Below are 22,992 nucleotides of genomic sequence, written 5' to 3' on the forward strand. Positions count from 1 at the left end.
GCTTTGAAATCCCAGAGCCGCCTTCAGAAGGAAGGAGGAAATGAGCTCCTGCCTTTTATTGTTGAGGTGTCCTGCGAGGGGGTTGTTTGGAAACGAGCAGAGTTTGGTTATTTTGGTTATTCCCAGGGGTTTTCCTTTGCTCTGCAGGGGGATTTGTCCCTCAGTGGGACCCTCCACGGTGGCAGAGGGCAGGAGAACGCCGCAATCCGGAGCCAGCGGGGCAGGAATGATGTAACTGCAGAGGGAAGGGACTTCTGAAAACACTGGCGAGTTCTTAAAGGCTTTTTTTCAATTCCCAGCCAGTCCCTGCCATTGCTGTGGAGCCTTTCAGGCCCTTTCCTCACACTCTCCCTGAGTTTTTAACAGCACTGGGAAAGCTCCGGTCAAAACGCAAAAATGGGGTTTTGTTTGTTGTTTGTTGTTGGGGGGACAAAAAAGTACAGAACCAAAACCCAGGTCAGGCTTTGCTGTATCTGCTCTGTGTGGCACTGCCAGCACGGCCTCTGTCCTTCCTGGCTATTCCTGGGATGTTTTATCCACAGGGGAGCCCCAGCATCGCCTCCAGGGCAGCCCCAAGCTCCCTCCCTGCTCCTCCACAGAAAGGCTGAGTAGTTTTATACCATTTCAGCCAAGACCTGCCTTCTGCACTGATGTCAGCAGCCAGGGCGGGACTTTTCCAGCCTTGTGGGTTTGGGGATTTTCTTTTTTTTTTTCTTTTTTTTTTTTCTTTTTTTCTTTTGGATAATCCTGGCAAAATTCCTGAGCAAAGTTTTTTTTTTCTTCTTCTTCTTCTTCTCCTTTCTTTTTTTTTTTTTTTTTTCTCTCGAGCAGCCCCTATCCATGTGCTGCCTCCGAGCTGCTCTCTTATTACTCCTCACTTCCTGAAAGGAGACTTTTTAGCAAAGCAACTCCAACTCCAAGCTCTGCCTGGGTCTGACAGAAGAAGTTTCTGAAGGAAGGCGACACAAACCCTCAGCCTGGAAACTTTCTGACACACGCAGGGCTGAGAGGGAGAGAGGAGCTTTTGGCTGCTGCTGGGAAAAAGAAGAGGAGAAAAAAAAAAAAGAGAGAGAAGCTGAAGGAATTAAAAGGGGAAAAAAAAAAAAAGAAGAAAGAAGGGAAAGCACTTGAAAAGGTAAAACGCTCTTTAAAATAATTTTTCCAGAGGAGGCTCTTTGAGGTTGGAGTTGGGGTGGTCTGGGGTGGAGGGAATGCGAATGTTCTTTGAAATCAGAACCGTCTCCCTGGAGAAGGAATGAGCCCGGAGAGCCTTGCACGCTGGAAAAACATTTATGAGAATGAAAACCATGTTCACCCTTCTCCAACATTCAGAGTTTCCATAAAAAAGCAGGCTTGTGTTTCAAAGTGGCTGCAGGCAGCGGGAGCCGGGCTCTGCTGCTGCCTCCCTGGCCTCCCCCAGCCCCTCTTTTTAATTGCATTAACCCCAGGATGGAATGTTTGCCTCTCTAAACCCCAAATCTGCTCTGCTGAGCTGCCCCGGGGCCAAGCTCTCAATTACAGAGAGCAGCAGCTCCCAAGCCCTGCTGCAGAATGAGACGTTCCTTGCTGCCTTCATTCCTGAGAATAAACACAGCCCGCGCTCCCTCTCCCTCCTTCCCTGCCTCTCTCTCCATCTTCAGGAGCTGCCAATGCCTCTCTCCCTCCTGATGTGCTCAGAGGATTATAAAGAGTCTGCCCTGAAAAAGTTGCAGTGTCACTGACTCCGTGTGCATCCCAGGAGCTCGGTCCCACTGCCCTGCTCGGTTCTTTCTTTGCTTTGATTATGCTTTAACAGTGGTTTTTTATTGATTTTTTTTAAAAAATCAATCCCTCAGAAGATGTTATTTTAAACATCAAAGTAAATATTAGTGGTGGTGAGATGCCAGAAGATTATCTCATTAGAGCTGAAGGAGCTGGGCTATAAATAGAAAGGAGTTTATAAAATGACCTTGGCAAATAGCTTCCAGAGGGGAAGAACCAACCAAGAGGGAAGTGTGGAGTGTGCTGGGGGCAGGTAAATGTAAAAATTCACAGTGAGGCCCATTCTTGGGGACTTTTTTTATGGTAGAGATGCAAACCTCAGGGGACATTTGTGTTCCTGCTGCAATCCTTGCCAATATCCCAGTGCTGGAGACCAGCAGAGCTCTGGTTCTGATTGTGCTCAGTTTTATCCTCCTTAGCAGCACCCAGTGATGCCAGGGTAGGATGCTGTGCTGGGGGCAGGTAAATGTAAAATCTCACAGCAAGGCCCATTCTTGGGGACTTCTTTTGTGGTTGAGATGCAGACCTCAGGGGTAATTTGTGTTCCTGCTGCAATCCCTGCCAATCTCCAGTGCTGGAGACCAGCAGAGCTTTAGTTCTGGTTGTGGTCAGTTTTATCCTCCTTATCAGCACCCAGTGGTGCCAGGATGGGATGCTGGGCATGGCAGGAAGGCTTTGGGGAGTTCCCTAAGGTGGAAGGGGAATTGTTCCAGAGTGATTCCCAGCTCTGGGATGTTCCCCAAGCTGGGACCAGCCTTGCTCTGAAATGCCTCCATCAGTGAGGCTCCCCGCAGTCCTGGGGAGGCTCTTCCCGAAGTTTCTCCATATATGGAACGTGCTGAGCACTCCAGTTGCTCCATCCTCAGCCTCCCACCGTTCCTGCTTTGCCCCAGGGCAGCACCCTCTGTTCCCCTCCTCCTCCTCCTCCTCCCCACATCCCAAAAAGCTCCCGGCGCCTCTCTGGGGCGGCTCCAGCCGCATTCCCCACGCGGGGAATGGGAAAGGTGCTGTCATCTCCTGCAAATCTGCTCTGCCCGGATGAGGCTGGGGGGGCTGAGCTGTTTCCTTTGGCACCGGGAGGCCCCGATAAGCCGGGCCTGAGCAGCTGAAGAGGAGCCCCGAGGGGTGGAAGGTGGTGCTGCTCAACATAAACAGTGTCTGTTCCTCCAACCTGAAACATGAGAGGCTCTCTTATCACCCATGGCTCCAGGCCACCCAGGGATGAGCGGGGAGGAGCTGCTGTTCTCACCATTCCATGGAATCCTGGTGCGGGGACAGCCCGGGCTGCTCTTCCCCAAGGAGCAGCTCCATGGAGGGTCCTCAGCACAGGATCCTTCCATGATTCCCTTATCTCCAGTTTATCTGAAACCCCCCACTCCAAACCCCACTTTTCTTGCCAAGTTTCCAGCAATGAGTTCCTCCTGAGCTGGGAGCAGTGCAGGATGTGTTTGTCACGTCCTGCCCAGCCTCGATCTTGGGTTAACACAAGATGAGCTTAAAACAAACAGGATTGGGACCAAACCTGTCGCGTTTTCAGAAGCAGCTGGCTGGGGGATGTCAGCTCAGATGTGCTGAAGGCAAAGAGGTTTTTGCCTGACCCCACCACTGTAGGAAATGTTTGCAGGGTGAGGAGTTACAAACATTTCCCAGGAATCTGTGAGCAGGTCAGATCCCATTCAGGACACAGACACATGGAAAACCACCAGCCTGGATGCAGCCCTGTTTCCAGCACTGAGGAGGTTTAAAGGGACACCATCCAAGCCAACTTTCCCATCATGGTTTCTGTGAGGGCCTTCAATGAAGTCTGAAGGGTTGGGAGAGTCTCCACTGCTGGAATATTTTAGCTCTGTCTGACCTCAGTGGAGCAACATCAGTGCAGGGTCTCCATCCAGCTGCTCCATTGCTGCTCCTCTCTCACCTTCTGCATCCTCCCAGGCTGGGAAATGCTTGGGATATTCCATGTCTGACTACTCAGAGTCTTTCATGGAATCATGGAATGGTTTGAGTTGGAAGGAACCTTAAAGCTCATCCGGTCCCACCCCTGCCTTGGGCAGGAACAGCTTCCACTGTCCCAGGCTGCTCCAAGCCCTGTCCAGCCTGGCCTTGGACACTGCCAGGGATGGGACATCCACAGCTTTACACTTCTATTTGTCACAATTATCAATGTTGTGTTTCCTACTCTTACATCGTAGCTTAATTTAAAAGGAAAAATTACTTAATCAATTCCTGTGCTGTCCTGCAAATCTTTCTGAACTCCTAATGTTGGTCTCCTAAAGCTGCTATGTTTAGGAGGTTCAACCTAATGTTGAACTCCTAAACATTCCTAAATGTTGGTCCCAAACGAGCTAAACTGGCAGGTGAAGTCCTGGCCTCGTCCTGTGGGATTTGTGACCTCGGTGGGAAGTGGCTTTGTCCAAAATGTAAATGCAGAGGAGGAGTTCAGCCCTGTCAGGGTTAGGGACTCTTCATTCCCTGGCTGTGGAGGAAGGAGCTGCATCTGGGCCACATTTCCCTGAGTAAAGAACCTACAGGGAGAGGGAAAGGGCCCAAAATCTCTGCCCAGCAGATCTCCTGGAGCTCCCAAGGAGCCTGGACATGATCTGCAGGTCTGCAAGGGCTGGAGGGATCCCACAGCTGAAGTGTTCTGCAAGGCTTCATCCCACAGGAGGCATCCCTGCTCCTGCAGGGCTCCCCTGGCATGGGGGTGATGCCTTGAGGAGCTCGAACAGAGATTAGACCAAGTTCAGAGGAATAAAATGGATTTATTGCAGTCCTTTCCAAAGCCACACCCTGGCAGTGCCACAGCCACAGTTGTGGTTCTGCCTGGACGGCTCCAAGATGGAAGCAAAAAGGATTTGGCCACAAGATCTCACATTTTTATAAGTTTTAGTCCATTTGCATCTAGGAGTTAACTGTCCAATTAACAGCTTCAAATGATGAAGTTTCATCCTCCTTGCTTGCTTGCCTGCCCTCCTCTTTTCACGTTTTTGTGCTTTGGGTCTGAAATTTGAGGGGATTGTCCTTGAGCCTGCAGCTGGAATGGGATTATTTTGTCTTCACCAGCCTGTGAAGAGATCCTAGTATAAATCCTATATAGGATATATATAGGATATAGGACATTTATAGATATATTTATAGGATATATATAGGGTATAGTATTATATATATAAAGGGTCATATATATAGGATATATAGAGGATATATGGAGAGGATATAGGATATATATATGGGATACATATAGGATATAGTATATATATATATATAGGATATATATAGGTTATAGGATATATATATATCCTTAATATAAAGCTAAAAGCTGCACACCAAAACAGAACAGAAAAGCCTAAAACCCAAGCTGCTTTGGGGACTGTGGATGCCCAGAGCAGCTGGGGCTGCCCTGGATCCCTGGCAGTGCCCAAGGCCAGGCTGGGCAGGGCTTGGAGCAGCCTGGGACAGTGGGAGGTGTCCCTGCCCATGGCAGGGAATGGAACTAAACGAGCTTTAAGATCCCTTCTCACCCAAACCATTCTGTGACTAGGGTATGGCTCTGTCCTACAGCCTGGGTGACAAAGAGCCAAATTTTGGTTGTGACACTCGGTGTGAGAGCTGTGACAGCTGCTTGGGAGCTGGAGCTGCACCAGGCACATAACCCTGCCTCAGCTGGGGCTCACAGCATGAGCAGGTCCCTCCTGGAGAGGGCCGGGCTGGTTGTGCAGGTGAGCCCAGCTCGCTGCTGGCACACGAGGCTGTTTGTCTTTATGCAAGCCCAGGGCTCGGTGCCCCGCGGGGATGGGTTGTGTAAGCATGGCACGGCTGGAGGGGAGCTGCGGGAGCCAGCCCTGCCAGGATGGGAACGAGAGCAGAGCCAGCCCTGCCGGGATGGGGATGAGCCAGCCGTGCCGGGATGGAGAGGAACCAGCCCTGCCGGGGTGGAGAGGAGCCAGCAGTGCCGGGATGGAGAGAGGGGCCAGCAGGGCCAGGATGAGAATGAGCCAGCCCTGCCGAGATGGGGATGAGCCAGCCGTGCCGGGATGGAGAGAGGAGCCAGCCCTGCCGGGATGGAGATGAGCCAGCAGGGCCGGGATGGGGATGAGCCAGCAGAGCCAGAATAGAGATAAGAACCAGCCGTGCCAGGATGGAGAAAGGAGCCAGCCATGCTGGGGTGGAGAGATGAGAACCAGCCTTGCCGGGATGGAAATGAGCCAGCTCTGCCAGGATGGAGAGAGGAGCCAGCAGTCCCAGGATGGAGAAAGGAGCCAGCCCTGCCGGGATGGAGAGGAGCCAGCCCTGCTGGGATGGGAATGAGAGGCAGCCCTGCTGGAATGGAGAGAGGAGATAGCCCTGCCAGGATGGGGATGAACCAGTCCTGCCAGGGTAGGGATGAGACCCAGCCCTGCCGGGATGGAGAGGAACCAGCAGTGCCAGGATGGAGGGAGGAGCTGGCCCTGCTGGGGTAGAAAGAGAAGCCAGCAGTGCCAGGATGGAGAGGAGCCGACAGTCCTGGGATGGGGATGAACCAGCCCTGCTGGATGGAGAGAGAAGCACCAGCCCTGGTGGGATAGAGCTGATCCAGCCCTGCTGGGATGGGGATGATCCAGACCTGCTGGGATGGAGATGGCCGAGTCTGCCTCTGTTTCCCTGCCCACTCTGAGGTGTGAGCACTCCCAGCTTTTTCCAGAGCCCTTTCCTGGCAGAGCCCTGGTGCTGCTCTGTGCCGGGAGGAGCAGCAGGAGCATGGGGAGAGCTGCCTGTGCACAGGCCCAGGAGGTCTGGATTCTCTCCTGGCTGTGCTGAACCCCACGCAGAGGGAGCATTTCATGGGGGCAGAGGTGGCCACGGAGATGCAGGGTATAAAAATGGCATTTGTATGGAATATCTGTATTCCATGGATAGCAAGGCACAGGGGGGTGGGCAGCAGACCTGTCTGCAGGTAGTGTGTGCAAACAAAGAGTTATCAATGTGTATACAAGTGCAGATAACATATATCCCCATGCAGATAAGATCTATTCCATTATCTATTCCATAAGATCTATTCCATGAAGATAGTGTGTATATCATGCTGATAATGTTATCACATGCAGATAACGTGTATCCATACCCAGATAATGTCTGTGCCCGTACAGATAAGATCTGTCCAATGATCTATTCCATCGTCATGAAGATGATGTGTTATCCATGTGCAGGTAACATCTATCCCCATTCAGATAACATGTATTACTATGCAGATAGCGTGTATCCATGTGCAAATAGCATTTAATCCACATTAAAACTCCACCTATCCCCATCCCCTTGCACACAGGCAGCTGCAGCTGTGCCCTGGGTGCATGTGGGTGGCACGAGTGTCCCTTCACTCATGGGACACCTGGAGTCCAAATGTCCTGGGACATTTGTGTCCCTGTGTGGTGGGGGATTCACTGTTAATGACTGGCTTTTGGTTAATGACTAACACGCCGTTGTTAATGAGTGGCACGCCGTTAATGACTGGCACTGGGTTAATGCCGTTGTTAATGACTGGCACGCCGTTAATGACTGCCCAGCCCGGCCTCTCTCTAATCCCGCCGCTCTGTGCCTGGCTGCAGCCAGCGAGGAGAGCGGTGGCAGAGCGCCAGCAAGTCTGGGTCACATGGAGAGGCTCCAAACTATTGCATAAGTCCCGTCTGAGAGTGGACCTGCCTGGTGGATCCTCTCCCGAAAGCAGGAGCAGTCCCAGGATGGGAGCTCTGGGACTCTCGGTGCCCACCTTCCCCCAGGGTGGAATTGTGGCGCTGCTCTGGCAGCTCCAGCCCTGCCCCAGGCCCAGCTCCCCATCCTGAGGAGGATCAGAGCTGGCATTTCCCTCCTGCTTTCCTGCTGAGGACCTCCGAGCATTTTACCACACTTGGAGAAGTGCAATGACCCCGGCGTTCCAGATAGGGCCAGGTCCTTATGTAACACAGGGATAGGATTTCCAGAGAGCCAAGCAGGCGGTGTCAGAGCGAGGTCGCTGCTCCCAGCTCTCCTCCCCCTGCCCTGGCTTTGGCACAAGCTCCTTTTGCCCCTTTGCTGGCAAAATTAAAAATTTTGGAGAGGAGCAAGGCAGGGGGTTCAGCCCTTTCCTCACTGGGATTGCACTGAATAGATTTGACTGTAAAATAATTATCATGGTTTTGGGGAAAAAAAAATCAAAAACCAACCCTCCTCCCACACAGCGCTGGAGTGAGCCCAAAGCCCCGTGAAGCTGCTGTACAAAGAGATGCAGGGTGTGCCTGGCCAGGGCCAGCTGTGGAGCACCATGGAGAGCCTGGAAGGGGGAGCTGGTGCTCCAAAGGCAGGGAGAGTGTGGCCCTGGCACCCAGGTTGGCACTGAGATGCTGGCAGGGGGACAGAGATATTGGAATAATTACCAATATTGCAGACAGGACATGCCTGAGCTTGTCTGGCCTTGCTGCTGAACCAAATAGGGGCAACTGTGGTGTTTCACCCCACAGACACTTTGGGCTGGCTGGCTGCTGCAGCTGGGCCCGTGGGGACAATTCCAGGCCTGCAGGAGCTCTGGTGGTGCTGGGATGGAGCTTCCCCCCATAACGGGGGCTGCTCCTCAGGTTTCCCTCTGTGGAGAAGCTTTAAGGTGATGGTGAAGGAAAGGAGTCGGTTCTGATGGAGGGTTTGGATCCAGAGCTTTATTCTGGCCCACAGGCCTCTGAATGCAGCACCAGCTCCAACAGAACTCCCTGAGCCCATGGTTGCTGCTCCTTTAACCCCGGGGAGAGGGGCAGGGAAGGGGCAGGGAGCCACCAAGCAGGGACAGGAGGGGAGGGACAAAGGGACAAAGGACACCTGGATGGCCCAATGCCCCCCAGGGGTAGAGGGCATCCTGTGAATCTGCCAATCCCTTCTGGAATGCCAGGACTGACAGGCAGTGCTGAGAGGGGAAAGGAGAGGGGACTGATACACCTGGGAGGGAATTATCAGGGAGAGACCCAGGGTATCTGAGGCAAACCCTGAAATTATGCCACAACACAGAGACCCCGGCTCAGAGCCCTCAGCTCTCAGGGTCACACTGGCATTGTTGGTCTGCATTTCCCACATTGCTGGGGAGAGCCTTTGGATGGGGCTGGATCTGATTTTAACGGTGTGAAAATGGCACCTCCCCTCCTGGGAAGCTGAAATGGGACCCACAGTCACTGGGGTGTGCAAAGAACAGCCCTCAAAAGGAGAGGGGCTGCACTGAACATCCTGGGCCCCCTCTCAGCCCCGAGGGGGTCAGTAGGGAAGGGACAGCAGAGCTGGCATTGCCCCAGCTGGGATTGGCCTGCAGAGGGGCAGCCAAAGGGTGGCTGTGCAGGCCGGAGCCACCCCAGGGCTGGAGGCTGCAGTGTTCTGGGAACAGGGATAACTCCATGTTTCTAATTCCTCACTCGCCGTGGCCTCAGAGAGGCCACACTTGGAGCAGCACAGCAGATTATGGCTCAAGTTCTTATTCTGTGTTCTGCAGACCTGTGACTTTAACCCTTTTTTCGCAGTTTGCAGATGCTCCTGGCAGGAAAAAAAACCCAGATTTCTGTAGGTTTAACCCGTAGTGCTGCCCTAGAGCTGAGAAATGACTTCCCAGTGGAAGTCCTGTCATGCTGGCAAGATCACTGCAGGGGAGACTTCTGCCATCTGCAGCTCAGCATGTTTCCCACTTGGCAGCCCGGCCAAATATTTTGTCGGGACTATCAGGACGTTCTTTCTCCTGCTGGAAGCCAGGGAGGTCTCTGGGACAGTTTTGCACCCCCACGTGCTCAGCCCTGCGGGGGGAGCTGGGCTCTGTGTTCCATCCCCGGGAACGTGCAGGGACCTGCCCGGAGCTGCCAGCTGGGAGCTGGGAGGTGCCTGAGCATGCAGGGAACACCCAGAGCCCTGGGGATGCAGGGGCTGAGACCCCCCCTGAAAACACAGAAATGCAGCAGGACCTGTCCCTGCCAGGCCCTGGGGTGTGCAGAGAGGGGGGCAAGGAGGAGCAGGGATGGAGAGATGATGATAAGGGTTTGAACATCACTGGTTGGGCCAGGGAGGGATTGTCCCACTCTGCTCTGCCCTGGGGCAGCCTCAGCTCCAGTCCTGGGGGCACTTTGGGCACCACGGGATCAGAAGGACCCAGAGCTGTTGGAGAGTGCCCAGAGGAGGGACACGGAGCTGGGGAAGGGCTGAGGAGCAGCTGAGGGCACTTGGCTGGTTCAGCTGCAGCCCAGGAGACTGAGGGGAGGCTCCTCGGGGGCTGCAGCTCCTCCCCAGGGCAGGCACAGGGGCAGGGGCTGAGCTCTGCTCTGGCACAGGGACAGGAGCCCAGCAAGGGCTGCAGCTGTGCCAGGCCTTGGCATGGAGCTCAGGGCAAGGTTCTGCCCCCCGAGGCTGCTGGGCACTGCCCAGGCTGCCCAGGGAATGGTGCCAAGGCTGCCAGAGCTGCAGGAGCTCCCGGGGGTGCTCAGGGTGGGGTGTTGGGGTTGCTCTGCAGGGACAGGGGCTGCACTGATCATCCCTGAGGGTCCCTTCCAGCTCAGGATATTCCATGGTCTTTGATTCTGTGATTCTGGAGCACCAGAAGAGGCTGAGGGAGCTGGAAAGGGGCTCAGCCTGGAGAAAAGGGGGTTCAAGTGGGACCTTGTGTCTCTGCACAACTCCCTGAGGAGGGATCAGCCGGGGGAGTTTGAGCTCTACTCCCAGGGAACAAGCAATGGGGCACAGACTCAAATTGCCTCAGGAGATGTTCAGATTGAATATGAGGAAAAATGTCTTCACTGGAAGGGTGAAAGTTGATTCCAGCTGAAGTTTTACAGCCAAAATCTGTGGCCTTCTGATGCCTTGTGAAGGCTGAGCTAGAACAGAGATTACACAGAGTTACAGAATAAAGCAGGGATTTATTAAAAGGCCTCAATGGATCCACCTTGAGCAGCACAAGAGCCCAGCCAGGGCTGAGCCCAAGATGAACCAAAATGGTCACAAAATGCACAACCACTCACAGGGTCTCTCACTTTGATCAGTTCTGGTCCATTTGCATATTGCAGTTAATTGTCCAATTCCAGCTCCAGCACATGCAGTCCCATCCTTCTTGTTTTTCTCTCTCCAGCCCACGTTGTTTGTGCTCTTGGGCTGAGATTTGGATCATTTGTCCTTGGTGCCCAGCTGGAGCAGGAATTGTTTTGTCTCCCTTCTCTGTTCACAGAGCTCACCATCCCCTCATGTGAACCCAGACCCACCCACTAAAGCAGCACAGAATGTGAAAAATAGAAAAGTTCAAGCCTGAGGTATCACCTGCACAGAGCAGCAATGGCAGGTGACAGGGACACTGTTCTACAGGTGGCTTTAGGAGCAGCACCCAGGAGCTACAGGCACTCATGGACTGTTGTGTGTCCTGGAGGGCAGCAGGAGACAGCCCACCATGGGTAGAAAGGGATCCATGTGGGTCTTTTTTCCAGGAAAGCCTGAAAACTCTGCTGCTGCTGCTGCCAAGTGCCCTCCCTGCACTGGCACAGTCCCTGAGCCCAAATTCCAGTCCCCTGCAGCCCCTGCTGTGTTTAACTTGGATTCCATAGAAAATGAGGCCTGTGGGGCCAGCTTGGGGCTCAGAGCTCTTCCCCCAGAGATAAACCTTGACCTGGTGGAACAAATCCCAGGCTGGAGCAGCTGGAGGAGCACAAACCCCTGTGATGCTGCTTGTAGGGGCTGCCAGGCCTGCTGTGGGGCTAAGCAGCCCCTTGGGAGGGTCAGGGAGCACCTGGGGCCAAAAAGGGACCAAGCTGTGAGTTGTGGCACCATGATAACCCCAATAACCCCAGTGTGGTTATAGGGTGGTGTCAATTCTCCGTTTTACACAAGAATAAAAGAACCTTGAGGCTTTCACTCCTTAAATAACACAGCCCAGAAATGCTGTTGGGGTGGTGCAGCTGTGGGGACCTGCTCCCACTGTTTTCCCACTGTTTTCCCACTGCTTTCCTACTGTTTTCCTACTGTTTTCCCACTGCTTTCCCACTGTTCCCAGTGGTCCCACTGAGGTGCTGTCCTCACTTCTCCACTGCTCCCAGTGCTCCCAATTCTCCCATGTCTGAAAGATGTCAGTGGAAGGCCTGGCAGGAGGGGCACTAAAAGTATTTCCTCCCCCCGGAGAAAGTTGGAAGCAGAAATCTGTGTTTGTATTTATTTCTCCCTCAGAAAAGAAAGGGAAAAAAAGGGATAAGGACACCTGAGCTCATAATTTGCAAAAGTTGGATGAGAAACCTGGAAGCCGCTGGGTCCTGCATCTTTAAAAGCAGTTAAATTCCTCTTCCCTGCACTAGGAGGCACCTTGAACCTTCCTCTTGGCCCCGAGCATTGCCCATCTGCTTCCTATTACCTTCCCCTGCGCTGCTGGAGCCGGCCCAGCAGCCGGGGAGTTCTGTCTGCAGCTGGGAGCAGCTCTCATCTCCCTGCTCCTTCTTCTCTCCTCGCTTCATCCCAGCTGGAATTTCACCCCTTTCCCAGCCCCTTCCTTCCCGGCGCTGTTTGGGGTGGCAGGAGGTGAGCTGGAGCTGTGGTGGCATTGTCCCCTGGTGTGGTGGCGTTGTCCCCTTGGTGTCATTTGGGTTCACTCGGCCAAAGCCACCCTTGGCACCGGGAGCCGGGACCGTCAGCCCGAGCCGAGCCTGCCAAGGACAGCGAATTCCTTGGGAAGGAGCAGATCGGAAACGGCCCAAGCGAGGGAGGCACGAGACCGGAGAGGTCACGCCGTGTCCCTGAGCTGTCCCCAAGCTGTCCCCGAGTGTAGGAGCGTCAGGGTAGGATGGTGGGGACAGACGGAGATGAGAGATCTCTGCAGCCAGGTCGTGGAACTTGAGGTTTATTGCAAAGGGCCTGGGTGCAGGGCCCTGCTGGGAGCTGCCAGCCACAACTCAGAGCAGGCCTGAGAGAAGAGAGGGGTAGAGAGGATGAGAGGGTAAGAGAGTAAAAGGCTAAGAGTGTAAAAGGCAAGAGAGCGAAGTTCCCGTTACAATACAATAAATCTTCTTCTGTGTTGAATATTCTAATTCTCACTAACCAATCTAGTACAATATACAAATCCTATAGCATTTCCATACAGCCTATAAGAATCACTACATTACCATACTGTGTTACATTTTAAACCCTAAAAACTCCTCTTTGGGCCCCTTCTGCCAAGCTGGCAGGGTCTGCTCTGACCCTTGGACCTGTCTGCAAGCAGAGGGTGTTGTTCCATCAAAAGGGGATTACCTTCAGTCAGCCTCCCCATTGTTTTCCAGTTGTTCAGTAACTGAGGGATATCAAGGCTTGCTTTCATTTCAATCTCACTTACAGTTTCTATATTCTCAAAATCTTTTGCCAGACGATCATGTTTATAAGGCTTTCCTGTTTCATCTTCCCCAACACCCGAGCTGTCCCCAAGCTGTCCCAGCCCAGCCTGTGGCACCCCCCTGTCCCCCCGGGGCTCCGCGATCCTCGGGATCGTCCTGCGCGCTGCACAGTGGGGTTATGGAAAACTTGGTAGGGATGGAAGCACCAGAGTTCCTTTGGCTCCTGGGCCTTCCTCCGGGTGCTCCTCCTGCTCCTGGGGGCTGGATCCACCCGTGAGGAGAGCACCTTCCCCCAGGTTCTTCTCCTGCTCTTCAGAGCTGGATCCACAGATGGGGAGAGGAGCAGGATCCACCTGTGAGGAGAACACCTTCCTCCAGGTGCTCCTGCTGCTCCTGGGCTCTGGCAATGAAGCCCCACTGGGAAGGGGCCGTGTTTTCCCCACTGCCTGCAGGGAGGGATCACGGCTGGGCCCTTCCCCCAGCCTGGCCCACAGGAATTTTTTGCAGCTGTAATTCCTGCCTTGTGCTGCTCCCAGTGCTTCTCCTTCCCCTCAAGGTCAAGGCTGCGGGCTCCTGGCGCCGGGGCTGCTTCCCAGCCACAGTTCCGGGGGATGCTGAGGGGCCGGGAAGGGCAGAGGGGACATGGGGAGGGTCATGGAGAGGAGGGGGGAGGACGGAAAGCCTGGAGGAAAAGGGTTTGAAAGCTGGAAAACGGAGGAAATCAGTCATGTGAAGCCCAGGAGAAAATACACTTGTCTTGGTTTGGAAAGACGAGTCTGATAAGGAAGGCAGGAGCCTCCCCTGAAATGGAGAATGTAAACCCTCCCCACTCCTCTGAATTGCTATAAATTTTAAATTAAGGGGCTCTCTGGCAAAAATATGGAAACAGGAAATAACAGTTCTTTAATAGAGAAAGGAAAAAAAAAAAGGATAAAATAAACAATGCAGTACACTAAAACAACACTGACAGAGTCAGAACCCAACCTGACACCCTGTGGGTCAGGGTGGTGGCAGCAGTCCCATTGGAATTGTGGCTCAGCCCTCCTGCAGTGTCAGGGGTGGTTCTGCTGGAGCAAGGGGGATCCGTAGAGAAGGATGTATTCTTCCTCTGAAGATCCAGTGGCAGAGGCAGCTGCTGTTCCTCTGGGGAATCCAGTGCAGAAGCCATGCTGGTGTCTCAAAACCTCTGGATTATATCTGGGTAGCAATGCTTGGCTCCTCCCTCTGGGCTCACATCTCCCAATGGGATGCTGCAGTTCTTATCAGTCATGCAGTGACATTCAATAGCTGTTATCAGCAGATGTCCCCTTCTGAGGGAGGAATGAATGTGGTCACTCAAAGAGAGAGATAAGGCAAACTGCCCACTTGACAAAGATAATCTGCCATACAGATGGCAATTGAAAATGTCTTGCATTGCAATCTTCAACAACACTTTTGCTGGGCTCCATGGGTTTTGGAGCTGTGACAGGATTGAAAAGCTGGAATCTCGAGCTTTGGGAGATGCTGAAAAATGCTGATTTAGGAAAGGGCTTTGCTTGCAACTTCTCCCTTTTCCAGCTCAATTCTCACAGCCCCCACCTACCTTTCCTGGTCCTGGCTCCGCCCTCGCTGTGGCACCACAGGTCATGCTGTCACAGGATCTCAGCATCCTCTTTTTGTGGGTGGAATAGGTTCCTGCCCCAACCCTCTTCCCCGCTCTCCCTGATTCCCCTTACCTGTCCCAGGGAAAGGAGCAGCTCAAGGTGGGAGTCGCCCCTCTCAGGGCCACTCACAGGATGCTCAGTTTTGGAGGACACCTCCTGTTGTGTACGGGCTTTGCAGAGGAAAACCTGGCAAGTGGCCCCAGATGGGACTGGGGAGTCCAGGCTGAGGCCTCACTGAGGATCTCTGGCCATTCTTAACTGTAAATAAGCAGTGAAAAATCTTAATCTTTATATTATGCAACTCTGAGTTGTGTTTAAAGCGATGTGTTCCATCTCCCACTGTTTCTGACTAGTACGGGAAAAGAACATTAATTTAGGTTAATGGCTTTAAACTGAAGGAGGGGAGATTTAAATGAGATTTTAGGAAGACATCCTTCCCTGTGAAGTTGCCCAGAGCAGCTGTGGCTGCCCCTGGATCCCTGGAAGTGTCCCAGGCCAGGCTGGATGGGGCTTGGAGCACCCTGGGGTAGTGGAAATTGTCCCTGCCCCTGTGGAAGGAGATGAGCTTTAAGGTCCTTCCCAACCCAAACCATTCTGCAATTTCCATGATAAATTTGGGGCAGGAATCATCTCCTGGATTTCCCCTTGTACCTCTCCTATACCACCTCTGGGCTGTGCTGGGTGCCATTCCTGCAGCACAAATACCATTCATAGCACAATAAAGACGGGAAAACAGGAGCAGAAATTCACTTTCAGGGATTCAGATTCCCATAAGGACACAGAGGGGAGCAGGGCAGACCCCAGGAGGACCCAGCTCTCCTGCCCTGGCCTTTTTAAACCAGCCCAGAGCACAGCAAGGCAGGGGTTAAGCATTTCCTTACTGGATGAGGACCACACACAGGCCCTGGCTGCTGACACCTTTGCAAAGAGTACCCTCCTCCCATCTCCAGCCTCTTCCCATGCTTGGGAGCTCATCCCACGTTCCCAGGGAGATCATCCTGCCATTCCTAGGGAGATCATCCCACCGTGCCATTCCTGAGAGTTCATCCTGCCTTTCCCAGGAGCTCATCCTGTCATTCCAGGGGAGCTCATCCCATCTTTTCTGGGGATCTCATCCCACCTTTCTTGGGAGATCTTCCTCCCATTCCTGAGAGCTCATCCTGCCTTTCCTGGGGAGTTCATCCTGCCTTTTCCAGGGAGTTCATCCCCGGGATCTCATGCTGCCTTTCATGGGGAGATCATCCCGCTTTTCCAGGGAGCTTATCCCTCCTTTCCCAGGAGTTCAGCCTGCCTTTCCCAGGGAGCTCATCCCACCATTCTCAGGGATCTCATCCTGCCATTTTCAGCAGCTCATCCCTCCTTTCCCAGGAAGCTCCTCCTGCCTTTCCCAGCCCTGCTCCAGCCCATGGGATCTGCCACCCCTTCAGGGAGGTTTGGGTTTGGCTGCTGGGTCATGCCCTGCAGCGTCACCGCTGGGATATTTGGGATTCTCTGGGATATGCTGCACTCATCCCGTACACATGGAGTGGGTGGGTAAGAAGAAAACCCCACAGGCTTTGTGCAAGTCCCCAGCACGATTTGAGTTTGATGTAATCGCCTCAGACCGAGTGGAAATTCTCTGCAAGCCAGGAATCTTTCACCGGAGCAATTAGCAGAGCGTTTTAAAGAACAAATGCGATTGGAATCTCGGGATCCATTTGTGGATGGGGTTGAGGGTGAGTTCCCTGAATGAGTTCTTTGTTTTCCATCACTTTTTTAGGTTCAGCCAGCACACTTTGAGAGCAAGAGCTCTTCCCTCAGTGTGGTGACAGTCCTTAAAGTGTGTCTGAAATCCAGGAAAGCCCCAGAGAGGATTTCTGGGCTGTTGCTCACCACCCCCTGCCAGTGCTGTTATTTCCTGCTCTCTTTAAAGCATCAGGTGACCTAGGGCACTCTTGGGGCTGCTTTTCACGGAGGGTGCTGCCACAGGATAAAGGATTCCCATTGATCCTGAGCTCCTTTCCACAGGTAGAAGCTGGGAGAACCCCTGAGTGCAGTGCAGAGCTGATGGGGTTAATCCACCCTCAAACCCTTCTCATCTTTTTCTTCTCTTTTCCTCTCCTTCCATCCCACTCCTGCCTTCTCCAGGACCCTGCTTTCCTCATTCCCCTGCCCGCCTCGAATCCTTCTGCTCCATCCTTTCGCTCATCCCCCTCTCCCCTGTGACAGTGTTCACAGGGATCTGAGGATGAGGGAAGAGACGAGGATCTGACTCCATGTTTCAGAAGGCTTGATTTATTATTTTATGATTTATATTATATTAAAACTATACTAAAAGAATAGAAGAAAGGATTACATCAGAAGGCTAGCTAAGAACAGCAAAAAAAGGAATGAATAACAAAGGTTTGTGGCTCAGACAGAGAGTCTGAGCCAGCTGACTGTGATTGGCCATTAATTAGAAAAAACTCTATCAGACCAATCACAGATCCACCTGTTGCATTCTACAGCAGCAGATAATCAATGTTTACATTTTCTTCTTGAGGCCTCTCAGCTTCTCAGGAGAAAAAATCTTAAGGAAAGGATTTTTCATAAAAGATGTCTGTGACATTCCCCTGCAGGGGCAATGCCGGGGCTGGGGACGAGCCCGTGCTGACCCCGCAGTGCTGGCCTGGCACTGTCACCCCCACTGGCCTCGGGAGAGCACGGAGCAGCCAAGGATGCCTGCAGAGGGACCCGGGACTCCTCTCTGGACATAAGGGGTGGCCGAGGGAGAGACATGTGGGGACAGCGCCCTCCCAGCCGGCACAGATCTCCCTGCTCCGACACGAGCGGCGCTGACCATGGCCACAGCTTGGAGGCTCCTCACCTGGACCCTCACCCTCGGCCTGGCCGGGGGCACCTTCCCCGGCTTCCCCTTCCAGTCACAAGGTAGGGATGGGATGGGATGGGATGGGATGGGATGGGATGGGATGGGATGGGATGGGATGGGATGGGATGGGATGGGATGGGATGGGATGGGATGGGATGGGATGGGATGGGATGGGATGGGATGGGATGGGATGGGATGGGATGGTCTGTAAGAGCCTGAATGAGAGATGCAGGACTCCAGGCAGCTCTTCAATATGTAGTTTATTGTATCCAAGATGTTACAGCAGTCCAGGATTGTGGGTGACACAGCCTGTGCCCACAGCTGTCATCCCAAGCTGCAGGCAGGCCTGGAGACCCACATCCCTCATTCAGGCTCTTACTAATGGTTGGGCACCACTGTAAGAGCTGAAATGAGGGATGTGGGACTCCAGGCAGCTCTCCAACATGGAGTTTATTCTATCCAAGAATTACAGAAGTCCAGGATTGTGGGTGACAGAGCTGTGCCTACAGCTGCCAGCTCCAGCTGCAGGCAGGCCTGGAGAACCTTAGCTTAGGTTACAATGCATTATATACTTTTCTTTACTGAGCATTTTAATACAGTAGAACCAATCTATACCTTAACTTTAGCTTATCATAACTACTATAATGACCATATTTATGTTACTATTCTCCAACCACTAAAAGTTAGTACATTACAGTTTAAGCTAGAAACTGTTTTTCAATTTTCTTGCAATAGAAAATTCTGAGACTTTTTTCCAGCTTGCAACTTTGCTGACTTGTTTGCCTGTGCTATCTTTCTACTTGGCAAAAACATCTTCTTATTTAAAGTATGTTTATCTTTTGCTCTAAGCCATAAAAACCCCTTCTACCAAACACACCCTTTGACTCCTTGGTTATCCAGTAAGACTGGCTCTGCAATTCTTTTCTTCTACATCAAAACTTGCTTCCATCTCTATTCCTTCATCAGATTCTACATTCAAAAATCTTTCTGCTAAGCACACAAATCTGTGAGAATTTCTTGTCAAACTTTCATCCTTCCCAACAGTAGTGGTTTTGGTTGTGTCCAGAGTGACATCCCTGAGAAGATGCAGTGTCCAGCCCCACAGCACCACCAGCTTCTCCCACACCACCCCACCCTCAGCTCTGGACACGTTTTTCCTCCTGGAAATGCTTTTCAGGTCAGGACAGAACCTCCAGCCCTGAGTCCCAGGTGCTTTGTAGCCACAGTGAGCACAAACCACCCTCTGATTCACTCTTTTCCAAGCCCACGTGGACTGCAAAGAGGCAAAAAGGAAAACAAAACACTTCCGACAGCAAATTTTTCCAAGCCTGAAGTCATTTCTGAGTGCAAAAAGTCACCCTTGTTTGCCCAGCCCCATCACAGGGAGGTGCTGGGATGGAAGAAAAGCTGGAGCATGGGAAGTTAAAGCCCTAATAATTAATTCTGGCCAGAGGTGCCAGTAGTGTTTATAATTGGGAAGAATGGGAGCTCAGCCCTAATCCCAGAAGGTGGAAGGGCTGTCCCATTCCTGGTGGCCAAGGAAACCACTCTGTCAGGCTCCCACATTGGAAAACAGAGGAAAAGGAAACTTTCCAGTGCTGCCCTGTGGTGAGAGTGCAGTTTGGAGCTGGCTGAGTTTCTGATGGCTGGGAAGGCTCTGAATGTGGGGGCTGGCAAAATTCAAAATTCAACCACAGTGGAGCAGCCAGGCCCCTCCTGCTTGCTTAGGAAACAACAAGTAGGATGTAGAAAGCACGGGAAGACTTTTCCAGAGGGAGCAGAGGGAAAATCTCCTCCCATGAGGGCTCAGGAGGCTGAAACCCTCCAGGCATGAGGAGTTCAGGAGGACACTCTGTGAGGAGGAGCTGTCATGGTCCAACACACGGATATTTCCCATTTCAGCCCAAGCCTCTGGGGCTGAGGGTTGTCAGACAAAGCCATATTGTCAGTTCCTTTGCTTCATTTCTGCCTGTCAGGATTGGGATTGAAAGCACTCAAGATGGTAATTCATGTTCAGATTCAGATGTTTTTCAGTTCTTATCCGTGTCACAGTCTCACAAACTCTGAGTTCTACAGCACTTCACTCTAACAAACTAAAAATGGAGCCCCACCTCTCTCTCTCCAAGGCCTTTTAAGGATAAACTGTCCAATTAAGAAATGGCACCTAAATTGTTTTTAATTTTAACCCAATAACCAACCACGAGTGGCCCACAATGTGGACTTTTTTATCCAATTACACAATTATCCATTACCTGCAGAGGAAAAAGCTGCATTCCAAAAACTGCTGTCCCAAGGCTCTGCAGGCTGCAGTATTTGGAGCATTTCCCAGGATCCTGCAGGCTGGGCAGAGCCTTGGGATCCCAATTTTTGGAATGCCGTGGCAGGACCATGACCCTCCACCTGCACTGCGCTGGGGCTGGCATTGCTGGTTGTCCAACTCCCGTTTCAGGTTGAGTCCTGGTTTTGAAAGCCAGGTTTCTGCTCAGGAAGGCAGGAGACTCCCCTGAAATGGCAAGTGGAAACCCCCTCCCTCCAAATTGCTATACATTTTAAATTAAGGAGCTCTGAGGCAAAAATATGGGAGCAAGAATAACAGTTCTTTATTAAGGAAGAAAATAAAAAGATAAACAACGCAGTAAACCAATACTGACAGAGTCAGAACACAACCTGACACCCTGTGGGTCAGGGTGTTGGCAGCAGTCCCATTGGAATTGTGGCTGCAGCCCTCCTGCAGTGTCAGGGGTGGTTCTGCTGGAGCAAGGGGGTTCTGTATTCTTGGAAGGATGTATTCTTCCTCTGAAGATCCAGTGGAAGAAAGAGGCAGCTGCTGTTCCTCTGGAAAATCCAGTGGAGAAGCCGTGCTGGTGTTCCAGAATCTCCAGATTATATCCAGGCAGGAATGCTTGGCTCCTCCCTCTGGGCTCACATCTCCCAATGGGATGCTGTAGTTCTTATCAGCCATGCAGGGACATTCAATGGCTGTTATCAGCAGATGTCTCTCCAGAGGGAGGAGTGGAAGAGATAAGAAAAACTGCCCACTTGACAAAAGACAACTGCCATACAGATGGCAAATAGAACACAATTTCTTTGACAATCCAGGACACCCAGGATCCTGCAGGCTGGGCAGAGCCTTGGGATCCCATTTTTCAGAATGCCATGGCAGGACCATGACCCTCCCCCTGCACTGCGCTCAGGCTGGCATTGCTGGGTGTCCAACTCCCTTTGCAGGCCGCCATTCCCATGCATGTCCTTCCCTCCCCAGAGGAATTCCTCTCCAGCTTGGATCACTATGAGATCGCCTTCCCCATCCAAGTGGACCAGAACGGCGATTTCCTCACCTTCGACATGCGCCGCCAGCTGAAGCCGCGGCCGCGGCGCTCGCTGCCCTACGAGCCCTCGGAGCAGCAGGTCTTCTACAAAGTCTCTGCCCACCACACCCAGTTCCTGCTCAACCTCACCCTGCACTCCAACCTGCTGGCCGAGCACTTCACCGTGGAGTACTGGAAGCGGGATGGCATGGACTGGCAGCACGACTTCCACGAGGACTGCCACTACGCCGGGCACCTGCAGGACCAGTACCTCAGCTCCAAGGTGGCCATCAGCAACTGCAACGGGCTGGTGAGTCTGCCTTGGCTTGGCTTGATGGGGGCAATGCCAGCTGCTTTGGTCGTCCAGAAGGTGGATCGGTGTGGTGGGAAAAGATTGGGGTTGGTGGCAAGCTTTATATTTAATATATTTTTTAAAAACCCACTTTTTTAAAAACCCCATCTCTATATCTCTATATTTCTGTATCTGTATATTTTTAATTATATTGTATTAAATATATATTATATATTATATATTATATATTATATATTATATATTATATATTATATATTATATATTATATATTACATATTATATATTATATACAAATTTTATATATTTATTATATATAAGATATTCTATTATGCTATATTAATATATTATATTATACTTTATTTTATATGTATATATTTTATATTATTTTTATATATTATATATAATATTTTATGTTTAAAATATTATATATAATATTTTTATGAAGAAAGTATACAAAACATATGTATAAATTTTATATACAGTATAATATTAATATGTTGATATAAATATATTATTTTATATAATTTTATATTAATACAATATATTATATAAAATATATATAATATCTATAAAATACATATAAATTTTTTATAATATAGATATCTTTATATACATACTTATCTTATATTTATTATATTTTATATTTAATATTCCACACTGTCATTATGATCAGCAGAGGTGCAGATATCCCTCAGACATCCATAGGGGTTCCTGATCTCTGCTGATCTCTGTCACTTCCAGTCCAGTTTCTGGGCATTTTCCCATTGATTTTGGCTGGAATGGGATAATCCTGATTCTCTGGGGATACCCAGACCTGGCTCTCGCCAGGTTTTTCCAACAACAACAGCAAAGAATATTTTTCTGTGCTGGTGAAGAAGAAGTGAGGGAGGGCAGGGATTTCACAGAGCCACAAGTGCATCCAGATCCTTCCAGCTGCAGATGCACTCCTGAGGATCCCACGTGCTTCTGTCCATGTTTCAGGAGATACAAAATGCTGATTCTGAGGGAAAAAAAACCCTGAAATAATTGGTTTTTCAATATGAAAAATGAAACATCAAGAAGGGAGCAAGGTGGCATTTCCTCAAAACCAGCAAGGCTGCAGGAAGAAGGGTGGGAATGGTTGATTTTCCAAGTCGTGATAGCTCAAATTGAACATCCCAGTCCTAAATATCGGCAAGGAATCTTAGTGGTGGGCATCAGTGTAAGAACAGCTGAGCTCTGGACTAGATTGCTCAGAGAGAGAGAGATCTTGGAAGATCTTTAGAAACGGGCCAGACAAAAGCCTCTCAAAAACCCTTCAGGTATGATTCATTAGCTCTCCCAGCCCTGGGAATAGACTGAGGGCTTCCATCCCTATTTTTCTGTGATTTTCTGATATTTCTGGCTTGCACAGCACATTCCCTGAGCTGCCAGATGGAGGGATGGAGCAAACATACCCCGTGAGTGAATCCCAAGGCTGATGGCTCCCTTGGAGGGGTAGAAAAAGCCTCTCAGGGCCAGGTCCATATTTCTGCTCCAGCCTCACCTCCTGGAAGCATTCAAAGAGCTTCCAAAGGGGAATGAATTCCCATTTGATTTATTGCTGGGTGACCCTGCCAGAACAGTGCTGTGGGTTATTAACAGAAAATGAGAATCTGACTCATTTTATATCACAGAGTCTGAAGTTTCCAGCTCACAGCCAACAACCCTGAGCTGCACAAACTCCTGAGCTGCACAAACTTCCAGAGCCCTTTGTTTGGACATGGGAGTTCTGCTGCAGTCCCAGGGAATTTCGTGGGGCTCACAAAGGCTGAACTGGCCCTGCAGCCCTTGGAAC

General features: G+C 51.3%; 1 protein-coding gene across 1 annotated transcript in view; it reads left to right on the top strand.

The window, feature by feature from the left end:
* Positions 1–825: 825 nt before the first annotated feature.
* The window catches only part of ADAMTS10 (ADAM metallopeptidase with thrombospondin type 1 motif 10), a 72,488-nt gene continuing 50,321 nt past the window's right edge, over positions 826–22,992 (top strand). Inside the window, exons 1-3 of the mRNA XM_074528770.1 lie at positions 826–1,135; positions 17,305–17,614; positions 20,818–21,173. Coding sequence (XP_074384871.1) covers positions 17,527–17,614; positions 20,818–21,173 — 444 coding nt within the window. The 5' untranslated portion in view covers positions 826–1,135; positions 17,305–17,526. The remainder of the gene's footprint in view (positions 1,136–17,304; positions 17,615–20,817; positions 21,174–22,992) is intronic.

This window comes from Zonotrichia albicollis, chromosome 29 (assembly GCF_047830755.1).
Source record: "Zonotrichia albicollis isolate bZonAlb1 chromosome 29, bZonAlb1.hap1, whole genome shotgun sequence".
NCBI lineage: Eukaryota > Metazoa > Chordata > Aves > Passeriformes > Passerellidae > Zonotrichia > Zonotrichia albicollis.